Source organism: Muntiacus reevesi, chromosome 1 (genome assembly GCF_963930625.1).
Source record: "Muntiacus reevesi chromosome 1, mMunRee1.1, whole genome shotgun sequence".
Taxonomy (NCBI): domain Eukaryota; kingdom Metazoa; phylum Chordata; class Mammalia; order Artiodactyla; family Cervidae; genus Muntiacus; species Muntiacus reevesi.
In genome coordinates this window covers 156,542,122-156,566,829 of record NC_089249.1, presented here as the reverse complement: position 1 = coordinate 156,566,829, position 24,708 = coordinate 156,542,122, and the positions used below count along the sequence as shown (strand labels likewise).

At 35.3% G+C, this 24,708-nt stretch overlaps 1 protein-coding gene across 3 annotated transcripts in view; it reads right to left on the bottom strand.

Annotated features, from left to right (window-relative positions):
* The window catches only part of SPATA6 (spermatogenesis associated 6), a 155,502-nt gene that overhangs the window by 21,747 nt on the left and 109,047 nt on the right, over positions 1-24,708 (bottom strand). For 2 of the 3 annotated variants that reach the window (XM_065913427.1, XM_065913429.1), the window contains one exon: positions 24,533-24,632. In XM_065913427.1, the coding sequence (XP_065769499.1) occupies positions 24,533-24,632 (100 nt within the window). The remainder of the gene's footprint in view (positions 1-24,532; positions 24,633-24,708) is intronic. The other variant, XM_065913428.1, reaches the window with a different exon arrangement.

The window sequence follows — 24,708 nt, the reverse complement described above, 5'->3', positions numbered from 1 at the left end:
CTTTTCTTTACTCCTGACATACCCAGTCAAAGGCAGAAGAAAAAGAATTCTAAAGAGATAGCTTTTTTGTAAGCTATATCATTCACTGTAGCGATGTTCTTACATATTTTAATTTTATATAATTCAGTTTTTCAACTGTTGAATAATACCCTTATTCTGCAGTCAAATAGGAACAGAAATAGAACTGAACTAGTAAGCACAAATAGACTGTTATAAGGATTAGTATTAATATGGTATTCATTCATTTTATGTAAGAAATTTGTAAAGATTATGAAGAAAAATGATTTAAAAAATCTGGTGATGACATGAAATCAATTGGGAAGACAGCATTCAGTTAAAAAAAGTAGGGACTTCCCTGACGGTCCAGTGATTAAGAATCCACTTTGCAGGGCAAGGGATGCAGGTTCGAATCCTGGTCAGGGAACTAAGATCCCACAGCCTGTGGAGCAACTGAGCCCACATACCGCAGCCACTGAACCAGCGGGCTCCAGAGCTCAAGCACCACAACTCGAGAGCCCGCATCCTGCAGCCACTGAAGCCCGCGTGCTCTGCAGCCTGTGTGCTACAACTCGAGAGCCTACGTGCCACACCTGCTGAAGCCCTGGGCACGCTGGAGCCCACACATCACAACTAGAGAGTCCGTGAAGGCAAGATCCAGCATGATGCCACAAAGATTCTGTGTGCCGCAACTAAGACCCCACGCAGCCAGATGAATAAGTAAATAATGCAAGCAATAAATACTAGAACAAGTTTAAAAATCACAGAAAATGTGAACATATATTTAGAATTATTATAACTTCCAGGTGAATTGGGCACTTTACCATTATGAAGTAACTCCATTTATTTCTATTAATGCTTTTTCCCCTGACATTTTTTGGTTTACTTTTCATATAGCTGTAATAGTTAGTGCTTGGATGATATGTATTTGTACTTTTATTTTCAACTTTTCCTTGTTATCATATATATATATCTTTTTCTTAAATACTATATAGATGGATGTTGCTTACTTTTGTCCAGTCTGATAGATCAATGAATAAGAGTATATACTATATTAATATCACAGAAAATGTTATTGCCAGTAGTGGGTACAAAAAGCACTACAAAAGAAAGTGTAAGAGAATAAAAAATGTTTACTCATTTCTAGATTATATAATAAGTGATATCAGAAATAAACATAAATCAATATTCCTTATTTAATTTTGTCAATACAGTTGAAAAAAATTTTTGACCAGAAGTAATAAAAATGTAGACTGAATTTAGAAGTTTTTGTATGAAAAAATAAAGAACTGCCTTCAAGATCTGAATCTCAAATATTCATTAAAGCATACCCATGTTTTGAGCTGAGGAGACATGGGTTTAATTCCAGGGTTGGGAAGATCGGCTGGAGAAGGGAATGGCAACCCACTCCAGTATTCTTGCCTGGAGAATCCCATGGACAGAAGAGCCTGGTGGGCTACAGTCTACGGGGGTCTCAAAGAGCTGGACATGACTGAGTAACTGAGCATACACACCACACTTACTATCCTAGACTCTGAGGACAGAAATGATTAATACATGATTCCTGAATATAAATGAAATAAGATTAGTTTATTCTGTGAATATAGATGAGTAGAATGGATCGATAGGTAGAATTATTATGAGATACAGTAAAGGACAAAATGAAGAAGACCTTTCTAATAAACGGAGCATTCTAAAGCCAGAATGGTTGTCTTAAAAGGGAGTAAGATCACAGTCACTAAAGCTATTCCTACAGAGCACTGATACCTATCTAGAACCAAGGAGTTCAGGGAGGGAAATTCTGCTCCAAGAAACAAAAAGACTATATGGCCTTCATGACTATTCTTTCCAAATTTTAAGACTGCATTTTGGGACATTTATTATACATATTCAAACACATACATATCAAACACTAACATTCAAACACAAGCATCCTAACAGGCTTGTTTTTAAAGATTAAATTGTGAAAAAGCAAAGAGGCAACAAACAACACTCTTTATCCAAAGCTATTAACTATGAGTGAAGCAAGTATTTGAAGAGATATATCAGTTTCATTAATGCCAGAAAAATTCAGTTCTGGGGCATGGAGGAGGGATTCCCTTCTTATTCCTCATCAACATTCCCATTTGCCCACATGTAAACACAGATGAATGACATCAATATTTGCTGAGTTCCTTCAAGGTATCTAGGACTGAATTAGGTACTTCTCATATGAATATCTTGTAAGCCTTCAATAACCTTATAAAAAAAGACACTGAAACTTGGAAAAATTAACAACTTACCTAAAGATTCAAGTGATTAAGTGGCAGAGCTAGAATTTACACCCAGATCTAACTTCATTTATATTATCTTGTCTGCTACAATGCAAATAAGTTGGGCTATAAAATAAAAATCTCCACTCTAAGCCATTAGATTATTCCCCTATATGAAAATTAAGCTCAAAGTCTTTCAGCTAATATCTATTCAGTTAGTTTTTTAAGAGGGTATTCTGTAATAATTTAACCCAGAAGAAATTTTTTCAGGAATTCCATGAAGAAAAAATTTTCTTTCAGCAAAAGTCATTAATAAAGTGAAAAATTTATTAAAAGAAGCTGTGGGCTCTCCTTCCCTGAAACTGGCAGTAAGTTAAAGATTCTCTTAAGGTTCCCATCATCGATGATCACTATCTTATACATGCAACTGATATCATACTTAGAACAACCCTGGAACAAAGAAATAAAAGGTATCTACTCATGCTTGCAAACTGAAAAACTTAGGACAAAAGTAGTTCAACACTCGAAGATAAACTAAAAAGGCACTCATCTCACTCATTAAATAGTATTTAATAACATTATTTATAATGAATTATGTACAAGGACAAGAATTCAAATAGAATTTAACTCTTAGTTCTAATTTGCATTATCACCCTGGAAAATTAATGGATTTAAATTCCTAAATCATAATAGAGAGAAAATTTAGTTTGTTCAAAGTCACAAGGATAAGTTGCAGAGCTAGGCTTGAACCAGGTTTTTCTAATTCTATATTGTACGTATAATAGAGAATAACAAATTCCAAAGGGAAGACCACTTAAAAGAACACTTAAATTCTAACTTTGGCATATTTCTGGAGGCAGAGTATGGAGAAGCATGTGTAACGGTTAATTTTAAGTCAAACTGCATCAGCCATGGTGCCCAGATATTTGGTTAAACTTTATTATTGATATACCTGTGGGCCTTTTAAGGCTGAGATTAACATTTATTTTTTTCTTTAATATATAATTTTATTTCTGGTTATAGAAACAAATGCTAAGAGGAGAAACAAAATATCCCAGTTCACATACAACAATAGATAAAAGAACAGTTAAAATAATGAAACACAAAAAGGTAGAAATTTAAACATTGTCACAGCTTTAAAACATTAACATCTGGTACAATTAGAAATCATAGTCGGATCTCAAGCTTTAAAAAAAAAAAGTATGGCTCCCTATTGAAAAAAAAACAAAAACTGTATCCTATTTGAAATGAAACCACAGGCTGGCCCAGCTGCAGTGGGTTTCTCCCTGCCCGGGTGCCAGGGTGTGTGAATCCCTCCTGGATGCCCCAGAGGCCAGAGCCCACATGCAGATGGTGAAACACGACCAGGTGACATGACCTCTGCCTCCCACCCAATGTGCCACAGATCCTAATTCCAAGGACACTACAGGACTCTGCTTTTTAAAGCACTGATGATTAAACATAATGTGAAAAACAGACACCATTAAAAAAACAAAAAAAACCCCTCAGCCCCCTATCAACATCCCTCCGCCACAAACGATCTTTACAAGAAAATTCTTAGTCAGATAAGAAGACACAATTCATGCTGGGTTTATCCCTTGCCCATGTGCGTCCAGCTGCCTGGGGTCAGAGTCAGACTGTAAGTGATAATCAATGACGCACTTTCCTCTCTCCTCCCCATCCCTGTCCTGTAGCAGAAATCAAGCTGGGTCAGTAGCCCTCAACTAGGCACCCAGAAAGCCCATCTTGGAAGGAAGCTGGAAGAGGAGGAGAGAGGGGCCAGACTTAAAAGTGTTTGATTTTTAAATCCTATTTTTACTTATTAAAAAAATTTTTTTGGACAAGTTAACCCAGAAATTTAGAGGCTATGGTCTTAAGAGGCCACAGGCCTGGTTGGATATCCTTTACGCCAGTTAACTTCACGCACAAAAATTCCCTTTTGGAGTCACAGGCCTCGTTGAAACTAACATTTAAATCATTGGACTTTGAATAAAGCAGACTGATCTCCATAATATGGGTGGGCCTCATCTAGTCAGCTGAAGGCCTTAATAGAACAAAGACTGACCTCCCCTCAAGAAGGAATTCCAACAGCAGACTGCCTTTGGATTTGAACTATAAACTCTCTGCTGAGTATTCACCTGACTGACCTTCAGACTAAACCTCTGCAATCACATGAGCCAATTCTTTAAAATTTCTTTCTCTCAAAAAAAAAAAAAAAAAAAATTTCTCTTTCTGTTATACACACACACACACACACACACACACACACACACACACACCCACACACACCTCCTATTTCTTCAGTTTCTCTGGAGAATCCTAATACAAAGGAGAATGAGAAACTCCTGATGCATATTACCTGGAGCCTTTAGCACCTCATTTTCAACAATGGACAGTACAATCAGACAGAAGATTAACAAGTAAACAGAAAACCTGAACAACACTACAAACCAGTGAGACCTAACAGAGGTCTACTGAACACTCTATCAGACAATAGAAGAATATACATTCTTCTCAAACACACATAGGAAATTCTCCAAAAGAGACCAGATTATGTTAGACCCTAAAATGAGGCTCAAAAAATGTAAAAGGACTAAAATCACACAAAGATTTTTCTGGCCACAATAATTAGCTAATTAAATCCATTATTAAGAACTGTCAAAGGTGGGCTTATTTAAAACATTTAAGAAATAAATAATCTTACCAAGACTCTTTCAGAGAATGGTTGGTAATATTTTCCAACTCATTTTTATGAGGTAAGCGAAACCCTGAGGAGGACACCACAAGATAGGGAACTTACATACCAAGCACTATCATTAATTTAGATGTAAAAATCCTAGGAGAAATATCAGCAAATTGAAACTAATGATATGTTTTTTAAAAATTATGACAAGAATTCTGTTCCAAGTAGGCAAGTATGGTTTAACATCTGAAAATCTAGTAATTTACCACCACATTAAAGTAAGGAAAAAAGCATATAATCACCTCAATAGATACAATGTAGTAAGATTCATACATTTATAATTTAAATCTCTTAGAAGATAAGGAATATAAGAAACTTTTGTAACCTGACAAAGCATGCTCACAAAAAATCTACAGAAATCATCACACTCAATGTTCAATAATGACAGAAATCTTTCTTTGGATGGCAAATAAGACAACATGCCTTCTCTATCACCACTTCTGTTGGATACTGGAAACCCTAGAAGTGCAATAAGGCAAAGATAAATAAATAAAAGGAATAAAGATTAAAGAGGAAGAAATAAAATGTCATTATTTTCAGATTTTATGTTACAGATAAAAACATCCAAAATCTACCATCTATTAATATTAATATGTGAATGTAAGGTCATCACTGGATACAAGATAACTATACAAAAATCTATTTTAAGAAATCATCATACCAAGAATTAATAGACAATAGAATTTTAAAAGACACAATTTATAATAACATAAATATCAGACATCCAGGAATAAATCTATTGAAATACATGCAAGTCTTCTAAAATAAAAACTATGACAAAATTGGAAGAAATTAAAGATCTAAATTTATTTTTAAAGTCACCATCATTATGAATTAGAAGACTCAATACTGGTAAGAAATCAGTTCTTCTCTAATCAAAGCAAAGATTTAGTGTAATCCCAATCAAAATCCTAGCAAGGTTTTTAAAACTGACAAGCTGACACTGGAATGCAGATAAAAATACAAAGAACCAAGAATAATCATAGCAATCTGCAAGAAAGAATAAAGCTAATGGACTTATGCCATAGGATATCAATTTATTATAAACTTACAGAAACTGAGAAAGTATGGTATTAATACAAAATTAGACAATTAAATCAATTAAATAGAAGAAAATTCAGAAACAGACTTATGTATCTGAACTCCCAATGGAACAGAACAGAATCCAGGACAACCTCCAAGAACTTACAGTGAGGAAAAGAAAGGCTGTTTAGAGAAAGATGCTGGATCATAATCATATGAGGATAAAATGAATCTTGATCCAAATCTCACATTATATATACAAATCAAATCCACATGCATTGTTGATTTAATGTGAAAGGCAACATGATTAAAGGTTTTATAAATAGGAGAACATTTTTAGAACCATGGTTAGCCAAAGTTTTCTTACATGGGGTAAAGCAAGTGCTAACCAAAGCACTAACCAATGTACCAATGCAACTGAGCTACATTAAATTAAGAACGTGTATTCCCAAAAGGGCTCTCATTAAGAGAACAAATATGCAAGTTACAGATTGAAATATATTCATAATATAAAACATGCCCGTCAGAAAATGTCCAGGAATGAAAATAAAAGACCTTAAGAGGCATGGCAAACAGAGAACAAGTCTAACGTGTGTTCTTTGAGAAGCTCTATAAATGCCAAACAATAAACACAAAGAAAACCACGCATAAGTGTATAATATTTAACTGCTAAAAATAAATGACAAAGAAAAAATATTTTAAGAACTGCCAGAGAAGGGAATTCCAGGAAGATGTTAGTGGCACTGTGGTGGGTAGAATGATGGTTCCCAGGGATATCCAAGCCTTAATTCTCAGAACCAGTGATTATGTTACTGGGGATTGTGCAGATTTGATTAAGGTTAAGGATCTTGATAAGAGGAGATCACCTTGCATTATTTGGGTGGGCCCAATCTAATCAATCATATGTGAGAGTTGGGCCCTATAGAAGGCTGAGAGTCCCTTGGACTGCAAGGAGATCAAACCAGTCAATCCAAAGGAAATCAACTCTGAATATTCACTGGAATGAGGGATGTTGAAGCTGAAGCTCCAATATGTTGGCCACCTGAGGCAAGGAGCCAACAGTCTTTTCTCAACTGGAAAAGACTCTGGTACTGGGAAAGACTAAGGGCAGGAGAAGAAGAGGATGACAGAAGATGAGATGGTTGGATGGCATTGCTGACTCAGTGGATATGAGTTTGAGCAAACTCTGGGAGATAGCGAAGGACAGGAAAAAAGCCTGGTGTGCTGCAGTCTGTGGGGGTCACAAAGAATCAGACACCACTTAGCAACTGAATGACAACAACAATGTAATCAAATGAGTTGTTAAAAGCAGAGAAACCTTTTGTGACTATGGTTAGACAGAGGGAGATGTGACTAAGAACAAGGGTCAGGGAGATGGAATTGTTGCTGGCTTTGCAAATGGAGGAAAGTGGCCACAAGCCAAGAAATGTGGGTGGTTGCCAGAAGCTGGAAATAGTAAGGTCCTCCCCTGGAAACTCTAGAAAGAAAACAGATACCTGGATTTTGGCCCCATAAGACCCATTTTAAAACTCAGGTCTACAGAAATGTAAGATAATTAATTTCAGTCACCAAATTTATGATAATTTGTTATGGCAGCAAGAAAAAACAAATTATACAGAGGTATAAATCACCTCATAAGAACATATAGAAGCTGTTTTGAGGTTAGATGGAATAACTCATGGCAGACCAATGCTCTTGCTAAAAACTAGAAAAGCCAGAAAAAAAATAAAAATTTACATTTTTTAAACATATTAGAAAGGTGCAGAAACGATGAAGACTGGAGATACTAAAATTTCAGAGGAGAGAATCTTTCAATAGTGGACTAATCTATACCTCTATTCTTCCTCAATGCATTTATACATTTTGAGCATGGACAAGGGTCATTGCTGTGACACAGAAACTAACGAAGCTTTTGATGGTTATAGGGAAATGGGGTGATGAAACCAGTGATGAAACAGACATACAGCCAGTTTCTCAATCATGACATCTATTGGTTTACGAAGCTGAACGGGACTGCTAGGTAGGTAACTCGAAAGTATCTGAAAAGTAGAGCAGATATTAGTGCAGTCTTCTGGCGCTTAAGAAACAGAGCTATACCAGGGCAAGAAGCCTTGAAAATACAAGAAGCAAAATCCATAGAAGTAATATTGACACTTGAGGAACTGTATTCTTAAACTGAAGACTCAACAATCTGGACTAGTAAGGATAAAAAAAAACTTGGTCCTGGCTCAAGCAAAGGTTATTTCTGGGGGATAGAGCACCCAGCAGAATTGTTTCATGACACACACTAGGCTAGAGAGGTAAAACTGAAGACTCAAAGAGCCTCAAACACAGGAAAGGTCCTTATCAAGGTATTTACTAAATTTTGAAGGTATGCTAGGTATAAATCAGGTAACTTCAAAATAACAAAAGAATTTCACTCAAAAGCTGGGGGGAAAAAACCACAGTGGGCCAATTTGAGAACAGTAACTGAAATTGGAAAAAGTTTTCCTACTTCCTTACTGATGGGTACAAATGGTTTACAGTAAATTCTGAAGGGGCTGGAGCAGCCTGGGATCCATTAACTCTCAAAACTAACACCCCAAAGTCACCTGTCAAGATAAAACTTCACACTGAATGAAAACATCTGGGAAAATAATCTAAATTGATCAGGGAAATAAAATTAAAAGAAGAAAAATTCTATATAAAAGTTGGAAAGATAAAGTCAGGAAATCTAAATTGCCATATTTTCAAACAAATGACCAAAGCAGAAAAAAAGAGTTCTCAAGCTACAAAGTTAGAAAAGTAAATCTAAATCATGTGTCCTTTCTAAAATTTAAGGAAAAAATAAATTTGCACATGCACAAATCACCATAAGTGGGTTAAGCTTCATAAAAAGTTTTAAGAGGGGGAAAAAAAGACCAAATAAGGTGCCCTCGAAAAAAGCATGCCAGAAAGATATGTTCACAAAACAGATAAAAAATGTATTATCTATGCCCTCATGACAGACAACTGACTTATCAAGAGTAAGTGGTCTTACAGGAGAACAACACAGAAACTTCTACATCTTTTACGATCTAGCCTTGGAAGTCATACATTATAATTTCTGAAACAGTCTGTTGTTTACACAGATCAGCCCCATTCATGCATAGTGGGAGGAAATTACACATTAATTACTTATACACAGAACTAACACTAACTGAAGGATATAAAGGACAGAGTATAGTATACAATATGTTCTATGGAAAGGTAGATAAGTACAATTGTTAAAAAGTAGATGAGATGAAAATGTGGAAGGCATATGTTTAAAAAAAAATTAACTGTTTTTGGGTCATCTTTGGTGGTAGCTATTTTTGTCCTGAGAACATTTTGCTGACAAAACAAACAAGGACTTGAGTTATATTCTTTTTATATTGTATGTTTTATCTTATATATATGTATATTTTTATCTTCTCTGGTATCTTTGAGAAATGAGACTTGATGTGGGAAAAAAAAAAAAGACACATATAAGATATATTGCATTGGCCATAATGCTGGTTTGTTATAGAAAAAATCCTTAACAAACTTTCTGGCCAACCCCATAAAGTTAAGGGGAGGAACCTGTGATCCTAATTTAGAATCTGAATATATGAGGTATCATTTGTTTAAAAATATGTCTTTTCTAGTTCTGCCCATTGAAAAGACCTAAAAAACAATGACCAACTCTGTAGCACGATCACCATTAGTACACAAGTTTTGTTCTGAAAATATAACTTCACATCAAAACAAACCAGAATTTCTTAGAGAAATGGTTGCCGTCAGATCTAGGTGAGGAAAAGTGCAAGACGAGCCTGGAACTGTTACAGCCACCAAGGTCACATTCAAAAAACTTGGGAGCCAACACGAAGAGCTTCCCACTGCCCAAAGTTACGCTCATTAAATAAATACTGTAACTCCATTTGTATGTATTAATCACATATAATGTATATATAAAGAAAAAACTGAACCATATTAACAAACCTGACCTGGTTGTCAAACACACTAAACTCAACAAAAATAGATATTATGTGTTTTTTTTTATGAAATGCACTTGGAAGAAAAATGGACCACATATTGAGCATAAAAGAGGTCTCAAAAGTTTCAGAAGACTGAAAACTCACGTGTTCTTAAGACACAGTAGAATGAAACAAAGATTTTTTACAAAAGAAAAAACAGAATCCTCCCACACCAAAAATGTTTGGGAATCTAGCAATATACTTTTAAATATCCTAAGGATAAAAGAAAAGTTACAATGGAAATGGTAGCAAAAATATGACATTGATTAGATGGGTATGAAATCTATAGTTTTAATTAAATACATGTATACAACAGGAAAAAGCCTAAATTTCATGATGGGAATAGTCACTGAAAGTTTCTAAGAGAAAGAACAGTAAATTAACTCCAAAGAAAGAAGAAGGAAGTGACATAGACCAAAAATTAATAATGTAGGAAAAATATATACAACAGAGCCAATAAAACCCAAAGTTGACTTTTCAGGGGAAAAAGGTAACAAATCTCATAATTCCTTTGTGAGACTGACTTCTCAGTTGCTTATAATAATCTTCAACTTATTATGATCATAGAAAAGTGATTTTAGAAAAAGAATAGCAAACATTAATAAATACTTTCTATAGGCCTGTGCCATTCTAAATATGTTTAAATATACTAATTCTACTAATACAAGAAACCTATCAGGAAACTGGAACAGAACAGTGCTTGCTGAACAGACTGGTTCCAGACAGAGCCTCCGTAAAAGAGCACACAGCCCCTTGCAGGCATACAGTAGCAATTCATTAAATTTGCTAAACTTACTAATCAACTTCAAAATTTTAATATTTAAACCATACTATTCCCTGGCAAATCATATACCCTTCCTGATTTATTCTTTCATTATATTATTTTCAAAAATCTCACTCTAAATTGTCATTCTTTTTTTTTTTTCTTTTTTAATTTTTTTATTTTTCAGTGGGTTTTGTCATACATTGATATGAATCAGCCATAGAGTTACACGTATTCCCCATCCCGGTCCCCCATCCCATCTCCCTCTCCACCCGATTCCTCTGGGTAATATACATGCTGTTCTTTCGAAACATCCCACCCTCACCTTCTCCCACAGAGTTCAAAAGTCTGTTCTGTACTTCTGCGTCTCTTCTTCTGCCCTGCATATAGGGCCATCGTTACCATCTTTCTAAATTCTGTATATATGTGTTAGTATACTGTAATGTTCTTTATCTTTCTGGCTTACTTCACTCTGTATAATGGGTTCCAGTTTCATCCATCTCATTAGAACTGATTCAAATGAATTCTTTTTAACGGCTGAGTAATATTCCATGGTGTATATGTACCACAGCTTCCTTATCCATTTGTCTGCTGATGGGCATCTAGGCTGCTTCCATGTCCTGGCTATTATAAACAGTGCTGCGATGAACATTGGGGTGCATGTGTCTCTTTCAGATCTGGATTCCTCAGTGTGTATGCCCAGAAGTGGTATTGCTGGGTCATATGGCAGTTCTATTTCCAGTTTTTTAAGAAATCTCCACACTGTTTTCCATAGTGGCTGTACTAGTTTGCATTCCCACCAACAGTGTAAGAGGGTTCCCTTTTCTCCACACCCTCTCCAGCATTTATTGCTTGTTGACTTTTGGATAGCAGCCATCCTGACTGGCGTGTGATGGTACCTCACTGTGGTTTTGATTTGCATTTCTCTGAGAATGAGTGATGTTGAGCATCTTTTCATGTGTTTGTTAGCCATCTGTATGTCTTCTTTGGAGAAATATCTGTTTAGTTCTTTGGCCCATTTTTTGATTGGGTCATTTATTTTTTTGGAATTGAGCTACAGGAGTTGCTTGTATATTTTTGAGATTAATCCTTTGTCTGTTTCCTCATTTGCTATTATTTTCTCCCAATCTGAGGGCTGTCTTTTCACTTACTTATAGTTTCCTTTGTTGTGCAAAAGCTTTTAAGTTTCATTAGGTCCCATTTGTTTAGTTTTGCTTTTATTTCCAATATTCTGGGAGGTGGGTCATAGAGGATCTTGCTGTGATTTATGTCGGAGAGTGTTTTGCCTATGTTCTCCTCTAGGAGTTTTATAGTTTCTGGTCTTACATTTAGATCTTTAATCCATTTTGAGTTTATTTTTGTGTATGGTGTTAGAAAGTGTTCTAGTTTCATTCTTTTACAAGTGGTTGACCAGTTTTCCCAGCACCACTTGTTAAAGAGATTGTCTTTTTTCCATTGTATATCCTTGCCTCCTTTGTCAAAGATAAGGTGTCCATAGGTTCATGGATTTATCTCTGGGCTTTCTATTCTGTTCCATTGATCTATATTTCTGTCTTCATGCCAGTACCATACTGTCTTGATGACTGTGGCTTTGTAGTAGGGTCTGAAGTCAGGCAGGTTGATTCCTCCAGTTCCATTCTTCTTTCTCAAGATTACTTTGGCTATTCGAGGTTTTTTGTATTTCCATACAAATTGTGAAATTATTTGTTCTAGTTCTGTGAAAAATACTGTTGGTAGCTTGATAGGGATTGCATTGAATCTATAGATTGCTTTGGGTAGAATAGCCATTTTGACAATATTGATTCTTCCAATCCATGAACACGGTATGTTTCTCCATCTGTTTGTGTCCTCTTTGATTTCTTTCATCAATCTTATTCTTTATGCAAGCCAACTGATTACTTAATGCTATCAAATTCATTTCCTAAGAAAAACACTGATTATAGACTGATCACACAAGAAGAGGTTGCCAGTTAGCAGTGGGTATATGTGCTTTGTTTGGCCCACAAAATGTTTTGTTTTAATGTGAATTAAAGACAACAAATTTATATAAAAATGAATACTTTAAAAAAATAATTGGAAGATCTGGCAACATTGTGCCTGAATTCCTATATGGCAGCACTTCTATCTAGAGCTGGGTAGTGGTTTTCTCATCCAGAGAGGTTACAGACTTTCTCTATTGGTCACAGTACTCAACACCTACCCTAACTCTTGAATGCATCTGACTCCATGACTACTGGATTTCAGGATAAAGTCTATGCTTCCTATTCTGTTTTTCCCACAATTTGGCCCAACAAGAACCTTCTAATTTAACTAGATTATACCTCACAATTTCCAGAATGAGTTTTATGTAAAAACATGAATTTCTAGACAGTATAGGCTGATAGGATTACATCGCACTCTCTTATTTGTGCCAAAAGGCACCAGAAACTGGGGTTCAGAAGCTATAGCAGACGGACTGGGGTCTTTGTTGAAATGATTTTAGATTTTCTTGAAAAAATGTTCAAGTCAAAAAGTCGAGAGTCCTTTCCTTACTCAACTGAGTTTTATTTCCAATGGGATCTTTCATGATCACGAACTTCCATTAGCTTGTTTGGGATGGGGTTCTCTTCATTTATAAATGATTGCCAAATTTCTGATACAATATGTTTTACTCTTCTCTGTACTAATAAAACATTTAAGGATTTATGAAGGACCTTTTTACTGCCCCAGAAGAGGTTGGTATTTAAATTCTTTGTGAAATATAGACTTTTTAGTTTTTACTTTTAAAAATTCTTTGTGATGTAATTTCAGAAAAACCCCTAAATACCTAATGTTTGTATTCAAGATGGTATAGCTTTGTCTGTGAGTATCTTTCAGATAGGACCAACATGGACTTCGGTCTGATCTGTATTTAGGGAGTGTGCTTTAGTGTACAGTTTGCATGTGTGTCTCTGGTATGTTGCTGTTTGTTCCTGAGCATGGATCTTGGTTTGCACGTTTTCACATGTTTATGCTTAGGCATATTGTTAGATATATGTATAAGATTGTATGTATTCTTAGAGCTTAGTGTTCAAGATTATAGAGTATTAATATAAATTTAAATCTTGGTTTCAATCATCCTAAGTAGCTATGTGACCTTATATAGAAGTCATAAATTTATGAGGCTCAGTTTCTCATCTATGAAATAGTACGTCTTAATAGTACTCACTTTGTAAAATTATTATGAGGATAAAATGTAATATTAAATACATGCAAGGTGCCTGGCCTCTAATAAATGTTTAATAAAGTTATTATTCCTATGTAACCAATTTCAGTTTTTCTTGGAAAAAAAAAAAATAACATTTCCTACTTATGCTTTTTATTCTTATCCTTCATCATATACTGTGCCACACTACTTTTTTAATCTTTCATATTTCTTTTTTGGTTTAAAAATAATAACTGAATTACACAAGTTCCTTATGGAAATTTTGATTTCACTTTTGCATAGTCCATAAAATTTTGGACTTTGCATAGTCCAAGCAACAAAGGATGCAGATACTTGATGAAAATGTTCAATATATACTACAAGAAAGAACAGACGCAGAAAAAATAAGACTAATTTGAAGAGCTTGTGTTCAGACTGCTCTTAATGTAAAACAATTTAAGATACTGAGATTTAGTATACCATATAAGTCAACACGAGCAACCTTAACTGCCTTCCACTCAAGAAAGGCAGGTCAGGGACAAAGACAAATTCAAGTAATTAAAAGAAGTGATGCTAAGGTCTTTTACTTTTGAGTAGGAAGGGGTTGTTTGTGTGTGTGTGTATGCGTATGTACATGTATATATATATATACTTATATTGCTTTTGTTTAAAGGCAGTAGAAAGCTCCTTAAACAATGCTGTGAGTAGTGCCAAGATTCCTGAGGGGAGGGTTGAGTTAACAGCCTGCAGCTGTTATTTTCCTAGGGGCATTTGTGAATTCTGAGAACAGAACAAAAGCTTGAGAAAAGTATGCTTTGTCACAGGTCCACTGTTGGAGGACAAACAAGCCAACAGTGTTTTGGCAGTCTTACTATGTTAGATGGATAAAACTGAAAATCTGAGAGGCCAAAACCCAATGAGACACTGGGTGCAAAACTGAGTCGACTGTTCCTCAATATACGTGCAGAATATCTGAAACTGTACAGGGCGAAGTGACAAAAAGCTCAGTAGAAAGTCTCTGAACAGCAGAAAGAACCTTCTGCTATCTTGCCTGAGAAGATGAGCGTTATAAACAGTACCTATGAGAAGGAAGGGGCTTCTCAGGTAGCGCAGTGGTAAAGAATCTGACTGCCAATGCAGGAGACACAAGAGACGTGAGTTTGCACCCTGGGTCAGGAAGATCCCTTGGCAACCGACTCCAGTATTCTTGCCTGGAAAATTTTATGGACAGAGGAGCCTGGTGGGCTACAGTTCATGGGGCTGCAAAGAGCTGAACATGATTGGGTAGCTGTGCATGTATTCACATGAGCAGGAAGGGGTCTGTAATCACACCAACTCTCAGGTAAAAGTCAAAAGGACTGAAAATAAAGAACTCAACAGGTTTTAAAAAATATTTAGAGAAAAATTGCAAAGATGAAGAGTTCTTGTACACAGGAACATCACCCTTCATTCAAGTTCTCTTAATGTTAACATCTCATATAAGCAGAGTAAATTTTGCAAAACTAAGAAATTAATTTTGGCTCAATACTATTATCTAAACTACAGACTTTAGTTGGATTTCACCAATTTTTTCAACAATGTACTATTTCTGTTCCCTGGTGGCTCAGATGGTAAAGCGTCTGTCTATCAATGCGGGAGACCTGGGTTCGATCCCTGGATCGGGAAGATTCCCTGAAGAAGGAAATGGCAACCCACTCCAGTACTCTTGCCTAGAAAATCCCATGGACGGAGGAGCCTGGTGCAGGCTACTGTCCATGGGGACGCAAAAAGTCGGACACGACCGAGCGATTTCACTTCACTTCTGTTCCAGGATCCAAAATAGGATGCTGTGCTGCATTTAGTCATCGTTTCTCCTTTGTTTCCTTCAATCTGTGATAGGCTTCTGTGCTCTCTCTTTCCCATGATTTTGACATACCAGCCAGCTGTTTTGTACAAAATTTCTCCATTTGGTTTTGTCTGATGTATTCTCATGTTGAGGCCAAGGTTATGGGTTTGGTGGAACAAATGACACAGACATGTCCTTCACATCCCCTGATATAAAGGGATACCAGCTATCAACATCTGTTATCACTAATGATGTTAATCTTGATCACTTTAGTAGTAAGGTGGTGTCATCTGCCAGATTTCTCCACCAAAATTTTGTGCACTCAGTCAGTCACTTGTGTCCAACTTTTTGTGACCCTATGAACTGTAATCTGCCAGGCTCCTCTTTCCATCGGATTTTTTTCAGCAAGGATACTGGAGTGGGTTGCCATTTCCTCTTCCAACCCAAGGATCAAATCTCTGTCTCTTGCATTAGCAGGCGATTCTTTACCACTGCGCCACCTAAATTATTATTTCTTTTTTCCATGTTATATTTTTAGATGTAAATCAAGCCCAGCCCAAGAGCAAGGGAAGAATTAAGCTCTATTTCTTGGAGTGGGCAATATCAACAACTGTTATTTAGGATTCTTCTGTAAGGAAGATCGGTCCATTCTCACCATTGTTCACTCATTGTTTCACTTACATCAGTGTGGACTCATGGATATTTATTTCATTGTCTGGATTATAATTCAATACTAATGCTATTTATTTTGTTGCTCAAATTATTCAAGAAATGGCCAGTTGGGGGGCTCATTCAGGTTGCTCCTGTATCCTTTTGATATGCCCCTATTCCTCTTACATTTTGAACAATTCATCACTTTCCATAATGTAAGATGTTCCAGGCTCTACCCTGAGAATTAACTATTGCTCCAAGAAAAAAGGCCTGTTGATTTTCATAGAAAATAAATATTCAGAAATAACAGGTATTAGATTTGGGAGCTGGGTATGCTTATTGCTATCAGGTTGTCACTCCCTTGAGGCCCTTTCAAACGGTAAATACAGGAAAATATGTGAATATACTAATACATGTATACCCATATCTATAATTCTGAATTAATCTATCTGTATATATTAAAAGAAATATGAATTAAAATTGTCATCTCAGACTCTAATCCAGGTTCACAGAGTTCATTCTAGCTTCATTCATTTTGTTTCTTTGTAACTTTTTTTTCTGACAGTGAGAAACCTGGTTATTTTATCCACAATTTATTTACTTATTTGTCCAACTCTCATATAAATGTAAAGCATTTTCAGAATTGTTAATCCATATCACTGTGTAAAACACATTTATCTACTAGAGCAAGGGTTGGCAAACAGCTCCCAGGGCAACTCTGGCCCTTTGCCTGTTTTGGTAGGACTACTAGCTGAGAGTAATTTTTATATTCTTAAATGACTAGGTGGGGGAAGACAGAATATTTCATGAAAATTTCATGGAATTCACATTTTAGTGCACATGGATAAAGTTTTACTGGAATACAGTCATGACCATTTGTTTATGTGTTGTCTATGACTGATTTTGTGCTCTATCAGTAGAGTTGAGTAGTTATGAGATCCCAGAGCATACACACAGAAAATAATTACTATCTGGCTCTTTCCAGAAAAAGTTTGGTAATTTCCAAATAAGAATATAGTAATCATGTAGTTCTTCCTGGCTTTAGCTTTACAGTATCCAGCCAAAACGCCATATTCCAAAGTAATTTAGATAAGCTAATTTAAAGACAAGTCTTGTAATTTTAATACTGCTAGTTCATTATAATCTACATTAAATCTTCAAAACAGTCAGCATCACACTTTTAATTTTTATATAATAAATTTAACTCTTTCTAATGTATATTTGAAAGAGTAAAATATTCTGTCTCCCTCCACCAAGTAATTTAAAAATATAAAAATTACTCTCAGCCATCAGTCATTTTCCTAGGAGTTTTGACAAATACATTAAGTCATATATCAGCCACATCAGTATATTAATCAGTGCCTGCACCCTAAAAATTCCCGTGAGGTGAGTTTCTTTGCAGTTAACAGCTTCTGTGTCTCCTAACCTTTGCTATTTTAACAATGTCATATAAATAAAATTATATAATGTGTAGCTTTGGGGTTCTGGCTTTTTTCATTTAGCAAACTAAATTTAAGATTCATCGTGTTTTAACATACATTAATAGCTTACTCTTTTTTATTGCTGAATTATATTCCATTGAATGGCTGTACCATAGTTTGTTCACCGTTCACAATTAAAGAACATGCTGTTTTTGGAAATGATGAATAAAGTTTCTATAAACATTCACGTACAGGTTTCTGTGTGAAGATATGCTTTCAGTTCACTTGGGTAAATAGCTAAGAGATGGACTGCTGGGTCATATGGCAAGTGCATGTTTAAACTTACACAAAACTACCTTCAAACTGTCCTCAAGAGTGGCTGTATGTTTGAGCTTCCCACCAGCATTAAATGATAATTCCTGTTGTTCCATATCCTTGATAGTATTTGTGGCGCTTCTTTTTAGGGAGGCACTGGGGGGTGGTGGTTTCGTTTAACAAATTCTAATAGGTGTGTAATAGTATCTCAGGTTGTCTTCATTTGCATTTCTATAATGATTATTGCACATCTTTTCATATGCTAACTGGATAAAATGTCCGTTCAGATCATTTGCCCAGTTTTAATTTTGTTTATTTTTTTATCGTTGAGCCTGAAGAGTTGTTTTACATATTTTAGTTTTGGATACAAGTCCTTAATTATATATGTGATTTACAAATATTTTTATTCAGACAAGGGTTAATCTTTCTGTTCTCTTAACAGTGTCTTCACAGAGCAAAAAATTTTAATTTTAATAACATTTATCAATAACTTGCCTTTTCCTTTATAGGGCTTCTCTGGTGGCTCATATGGCAAAGAATATGCCTGCAATGCTAGAGACTGGCGTTTGTTCCCTGGATCAGGAAGACTGTCTGCATAAGGAAATGGCAACCCACTCTAATATATTCTTACCTGGAGAATCCCAAAGGCAGAGAAGCCTGGCAGGCTACAGTCTACAGGGTCACAAAGAGTCAGACACGACTGAGCGACTAACACTTTCCTTTTCCTTTATAAAGATCATGTGTTTGATGTCGTATCTAAAGTCATTTTAAAATATAAATTAAATGGATTTCCTACTATGTTATGTGCTGTGCTTAGTCGCTCAGTCATGTCCAACTCTTCTGCAACCCCATGGACTGCAGCCCGCCAGGCTCCTCTTCCATGGGGATTCTCCAGACAAGAATACAAGGGTGGGTTGTCATGCCCTCTTCTAGGGGATCTTCCTAACCTAGAGATCGAACCCAGGTCTCCTGCAATGCAGGCAGATTCCTTTCTGTCTGTGTCACCAGAGAAGTCCCAATATACTGGAGTGGGTAACCAATCCCTTCTCCAGGGGATCTTCCTGACTCAGGAATCAAACCTGGGTCTCCTGCATTTCAGGCGTATTCTTTACTAGCTAAGCTACCAGGGAAGCCCCTACTATGTTTTAGGTCTATGATATATTTTTGATATATTTTTAATTATGTGTCAGCAGTTTGTTTTTGGTTGTCTACAGCCATGTGTTAAAAAGAGAATAAATGCAAAGGCTCCATTTAATTGGGTTTGTACTTTTGTTAAAAATCAGTACTTGTGTGGGTCTATTTCCAGGGTATTTCTTCTATTCCTTGAAATCTGTGTCTATAAGTTAATCAATAGCACAGTCTTCATTGGTGGCACAGTGATAAAGAATCCACTTGCTAATGCGGGAGTCACAAAAGACTTGGGTTCAATCCTTGGGTTGGGAAGATCTCCTGGAGTAGGAAATGGCAACCAGCTCTAGGATTCTTGCCTGGAAAATTCCAGGGGCAGAAGAGCCTTGCAGGCTACAGTCCATGGGGTCACAAAGAGTTGTCACAACTAAGTGACTGAGCACACACACAAACACACACAGTCTTCACTGCTGTGCTTTACAGTTAAGTCTTAAAATTAGGTGGGGGATCCTCCAATTTTGTTCTTTCAGAACTCCTTTGGTATTCTCAAGTACTCCTCCATTCACATTTTAGAATCAGCTTATCAGTATCCATTTGAAAGCTTGATGGGGTTTTATGATTTCCTTCAATCTAGAGTTCAACCTGGGAAAACTGATATCTTAACATTAAGTCTTCCAACCAATGAATATGGTGTAACTCTGTTTTAGTTCTATCTTTGATTTCTTTCAACAGTGTTTTATAGTTCTCAGAATGCTCTGTATAATCCTGTTAGAATTATATGTAAGCACCTCAGTTTCTGGTGCTATTATAAACCGTATGGATTTTCTTTTTTAAAATGCCAATTGTTCATGGCTAGTATATAGGAAAAAACTACTTTCTTTTTATCCTATGACATTGATAAACTTACTTCTTAGGAGTTTTTCTGTAGATCATTTGGAACTTTCTACATAAATAACCATATCCTTTGCAAATAGCTTTGTTTCTTTCCTTCTAACCTTTAAGCCTTTTATATATGTTCTTATCTATCTGTATTATCTAAGACTCCCAGTATGATGTTAAAGGAATGGTGAGAGAGGGCTTGCTTGCCTTGCTTCTGAGCTTAGAGGGAAAAAGCATTTAGCCTTTCACCTTAAGTATAATGTCAGCAGTAGGTTTTTTAAAGATGCTTCTTAATTAGGTTAAGGAAGTATGCTTCTACCTCAATTTTACCAGCAGTGTTTAACATGAATAGATTTAAACTTTGCTGTATAATTTTTCTGTCTACTGAAATGACACAGAACAAAATGTATTTAATCTGTTAATAGGATGAATTTACATTGTGTTTCTGGGATAAGTCCACTTGATTATGATACATTTTCATTTTTATATATTGCTGATTCTAATTTGCTAACATGTTGTTAAGGGTTTTTATGTATATATTATGTGGGATTTTGGTCTATTTTTCTTTTCTTGTAATGTCATTATCTATTCGACATTAGAAGAAATGTTGATATCATGAGATGACCCAGGATGTATTGTTTCTTCTGTTTTCAGGAATGTGTAAAATTAGCATTATGTTTTCCTTAAAGGTTTGGTTGAATTCACTAGAGAAGGCCTCTGGGCTTAGGGTTTTTCTATATGGGAGATTCCTAACTTTAAATTAAATTTCTTTAATGAGACAAAAAATTAAAAACATCAAACAAGCATAAGATACATATGATATATGGTCTAAAGACCCTATAGAAGTGTAATTTGAAATTCCAGAGAGACAGTATTGGAAGAGAAACAATGTTTAAAGAAAGAATGAATGGGTTTTCCAAAACTGATGAAAGATATCAACCTAAAAATTTAAGAAGCTCTGCAAACAATGCAGAATTAATCCAAGAAAAATACATTTAGGCATACCATAGTAAGATTACTAAACACAAAGTTGAAGAGTAAATCTTAAATGCAACAGCGTGGGGAAACCCTTCAAAGGAATGACAGGTGACTATTCAAGTGACACAAAAGGAGCCAGAAGACAGTGAATGGCTTTCTCAAAGTGTCAAAGGAGGAAACTCCCTAGTGGTCCAGTGGTTAGGACTCCACGCTTTCACAGCTGACAGCAAAGGTTCAGTCCCTGACTGGGGAACTAAGATCCCTGTGGTATGGCCAAAAAATAAAAGATCAAATGCCAAAAGGAAACAGCCACCAACCTGGATATAATACAGAGTCTTATATCCAGTAAAACTACCCTATATAAAAGTGGAACCATGATGTTTTTAAACAAACAAAATTGGAATTCAAAGCCAGGATAGTAACATTAAAGAAAGTACTACAGGGAGGAGGAAGATGACTCAAAAAGTGAAACTGCAACATGGAATCTCAGGAAAGGATGAAGAATAACAGAAAGGGTAAATATGTGATTAAAATGAATAAACATTACTACACAAACAAAATGAATTTGTTGTGTGTTTTATATATGTAGAATCAAAATGCAAGATAATAGATATCCAAAAAATGAGGCAGGTTAAAAAAACAGTTAAATGTTTTTAGGTCCCAACATAATTGGCGAGGTCAACAAAGAAATAATTTGTTATGTATGCAAGTTGAAATCTCTAGGGCAACCAATAACATAGTTTAAAAAACTTAATAACAAGTTAATAAAAAGGAAAAGGATTATAAAAAAATGTTATTGATTCCAAAGAAAGCTGCATCAGTCTACATAAAAATTCTAGATTTTTCAATCTGGAAAAAAATCTCATGTGCTATTCACAAGATACACACTTTAAATATAATGATTAAAAAGAGGATGGAAAATATACACCATGTATATATGGCCAAAATAAAGTTGCTATAACTATACACCGAGCAGTGTAGGTGCTGCTTACACAGTACTATGAAACAAGAAATAACACTAGAAATAAAAAAGGACACTTTACAATAAAAGGTTTGTATCGTAGTCTGAAATCTGTATCCAACCAACAACATGGCTTCAAAATATATAAAACAAAGTTAACAGAACTAGAAAGAAAAAGACATCCACAGTTATAGAACTTGAAACTTTCTTGAAATTTGCTACCTTCCTACCACTATGCAGAAAAAATAATTCCAACTAGATCATATATTTAAATGTGAAAGAAAACAAAAAGTCTTTAGAAGAAAACATAGGATGGAGTCTTGAAGTAGACTAAGAGAAGGAATTTTCACATACTGAGGGATGGAGAAGTCATTCTAGCCTGTCATGTGGCTTGAACTTTATGCTAACTACAGCCAGCAGTTCTTACGACCAGCAGTTTTTCTGAACTTTATCGAACTCAAGAATACTAGCAGTTCTCAAGACAACATCTGCAGCAGCAGTCAGCTGCAATCTTAAGGTCACAAGGTCTCCTGCTGTGACTACACAGCCATTTCGGACCATGACCAATCCTTACTTAACTCATCTATCTATCTCTCATATATATATCTATCTATCATCTTTGCTGATATAAGCCTCCTCCATTTTGTAGTCTGGCAGAACACAATTCAAGTGCTACTCCTTCACAATTCAAATCTCTTGGGCTATAGTTCTCAGTCTGGCTCTAATAAAACCTTTCTATTCCTGTTTTAGATTGCTTATTGTTTATTTCAATTGATAAGACAAACATTCTAAAAATGCTAACAAAAAAGATATATTGGACTCATTGGACTTAAGAACTTCTTTTCATCAAAAGATATCATTAAGAGAAAGAAAAGGCAAGGCACAGAGTGGGAAAAGAAAATTATAAAACATATATCTGACATATCACGAATCTATATGGAAGTTTTAACAAATTAAAAGAGACAACGCAGTATAAAAATGGGCAAGTAACTTGAACAAATACTCACAAAAGAGAATGCCCCAATAGTCAATAAACTAGTCATCAGGAAACAGCAAATTAAAACCATTATGTGATAAAACTACTTCTCACAATCAAAATGCCAAAATTAAAATGCATGTATGCACACACACATACACACGCACACAACCTATCAAGTAGAAGTGAGCATATGAAACAAATGGAACTCACACACTCTGGTAGTGGGAGTATAAATTGTTAAAATCACTTGGAAAAGCTTAATGTTTATACAGTTTATGACTGAGCAATACAGTGGTGGCAACATACCCAAATAAAATATATACAATGTTATCTGAGGTCACACACTGTTCATAACAGTTCTAAAATAGTTCAAACCAGAAACAACCCAAAGGTCCATCAATAGATGAATGCATTAACCAACGGTAGTATTTTCACACAACAAAAAACCATGCAGAAGGCAAGAGCGAAGAACTATGTAACAAGATGTCTGCATTGCAAAAATATCCAAACTGGAAAAACAAAATGAAATAAGTAAGAAAAAAAAGGGGAAAGACATGGTAGGGTGTCACTGCTATAAACATAAAAAATAAGCAATACTTTTACTTCTAATCTTCTAACACTTCTAATCTTGTTATTAGAAGTTAGGATAATGCTAACCTTGGGAGAGGCAGTCACTGGGACTATCTATAATTATATTATACTTTGAAAACAAGTTTAATTTAAAATCAGTATGCATAATAGAAGCTTTCAACTGTATAAAATGATGTCAATGTCACATAATCCAGTTATATCCTCAGGACCAAGCTTGGTGTCCAACATGACTCCTGATAAACAATTGTTTTTAAATAAATGACTGAAACAAGATACCAAACATTAAAAAAATAATATACTGTAATTATTTCCCACTCGTCATTCATTTATATGTTCATTTGCCTTACGTCAGATTCTCATACTAATATTATTTAGTACTAAACTGATAAACCTGACCTCTTTTTTTCCTCTTTTAAGTATTTAATTAACATAAAAATCAGTTGTGAAACTTCTCCAAATCACATGTCTCATCCCTTCTCTCATTCTACCATTCAATCAAATCTATTTGCAGGAAATGGAATTTATTCTGGGTCATAAAACAAGAGTTAACATATTTTGAAGGCTGTGAAAAATTATCATGAGGTCATTACTTACTGACTCTTTATGAGATACTTATCACTAATTTTTTTTATAGTTAACATGATCTATGTCAAACATTTTGCATAATGACTCAGGTCAAACAGGAAGTTAGATATGTTGCCTTTAGCTAAACCACTGACTTCCATTAAATGGAGGTTGTATCTTTTCTTTTCTTTCCCAGGGATTAAATATTGCACGCGTTAAACATCTTGGGTGGTTTTCATGCCTAATTAAAAAAAAAAGCCTTCAAGAGAAAAATTTAGAAACTAACATATAAATGTCTTTGATGAGCCTGATGTGATTTCAAGACATTCTTTACCCGGTCATGGATCTCATCACAGTTGGAAGGTGAACACCAATCAGAATGGAACCTGTAGGCATAAAAAACAAAGATAACTTGCAGCCAGAGGGAGAGAAAATTAAATCACCAAATGCCAGACACTTAGT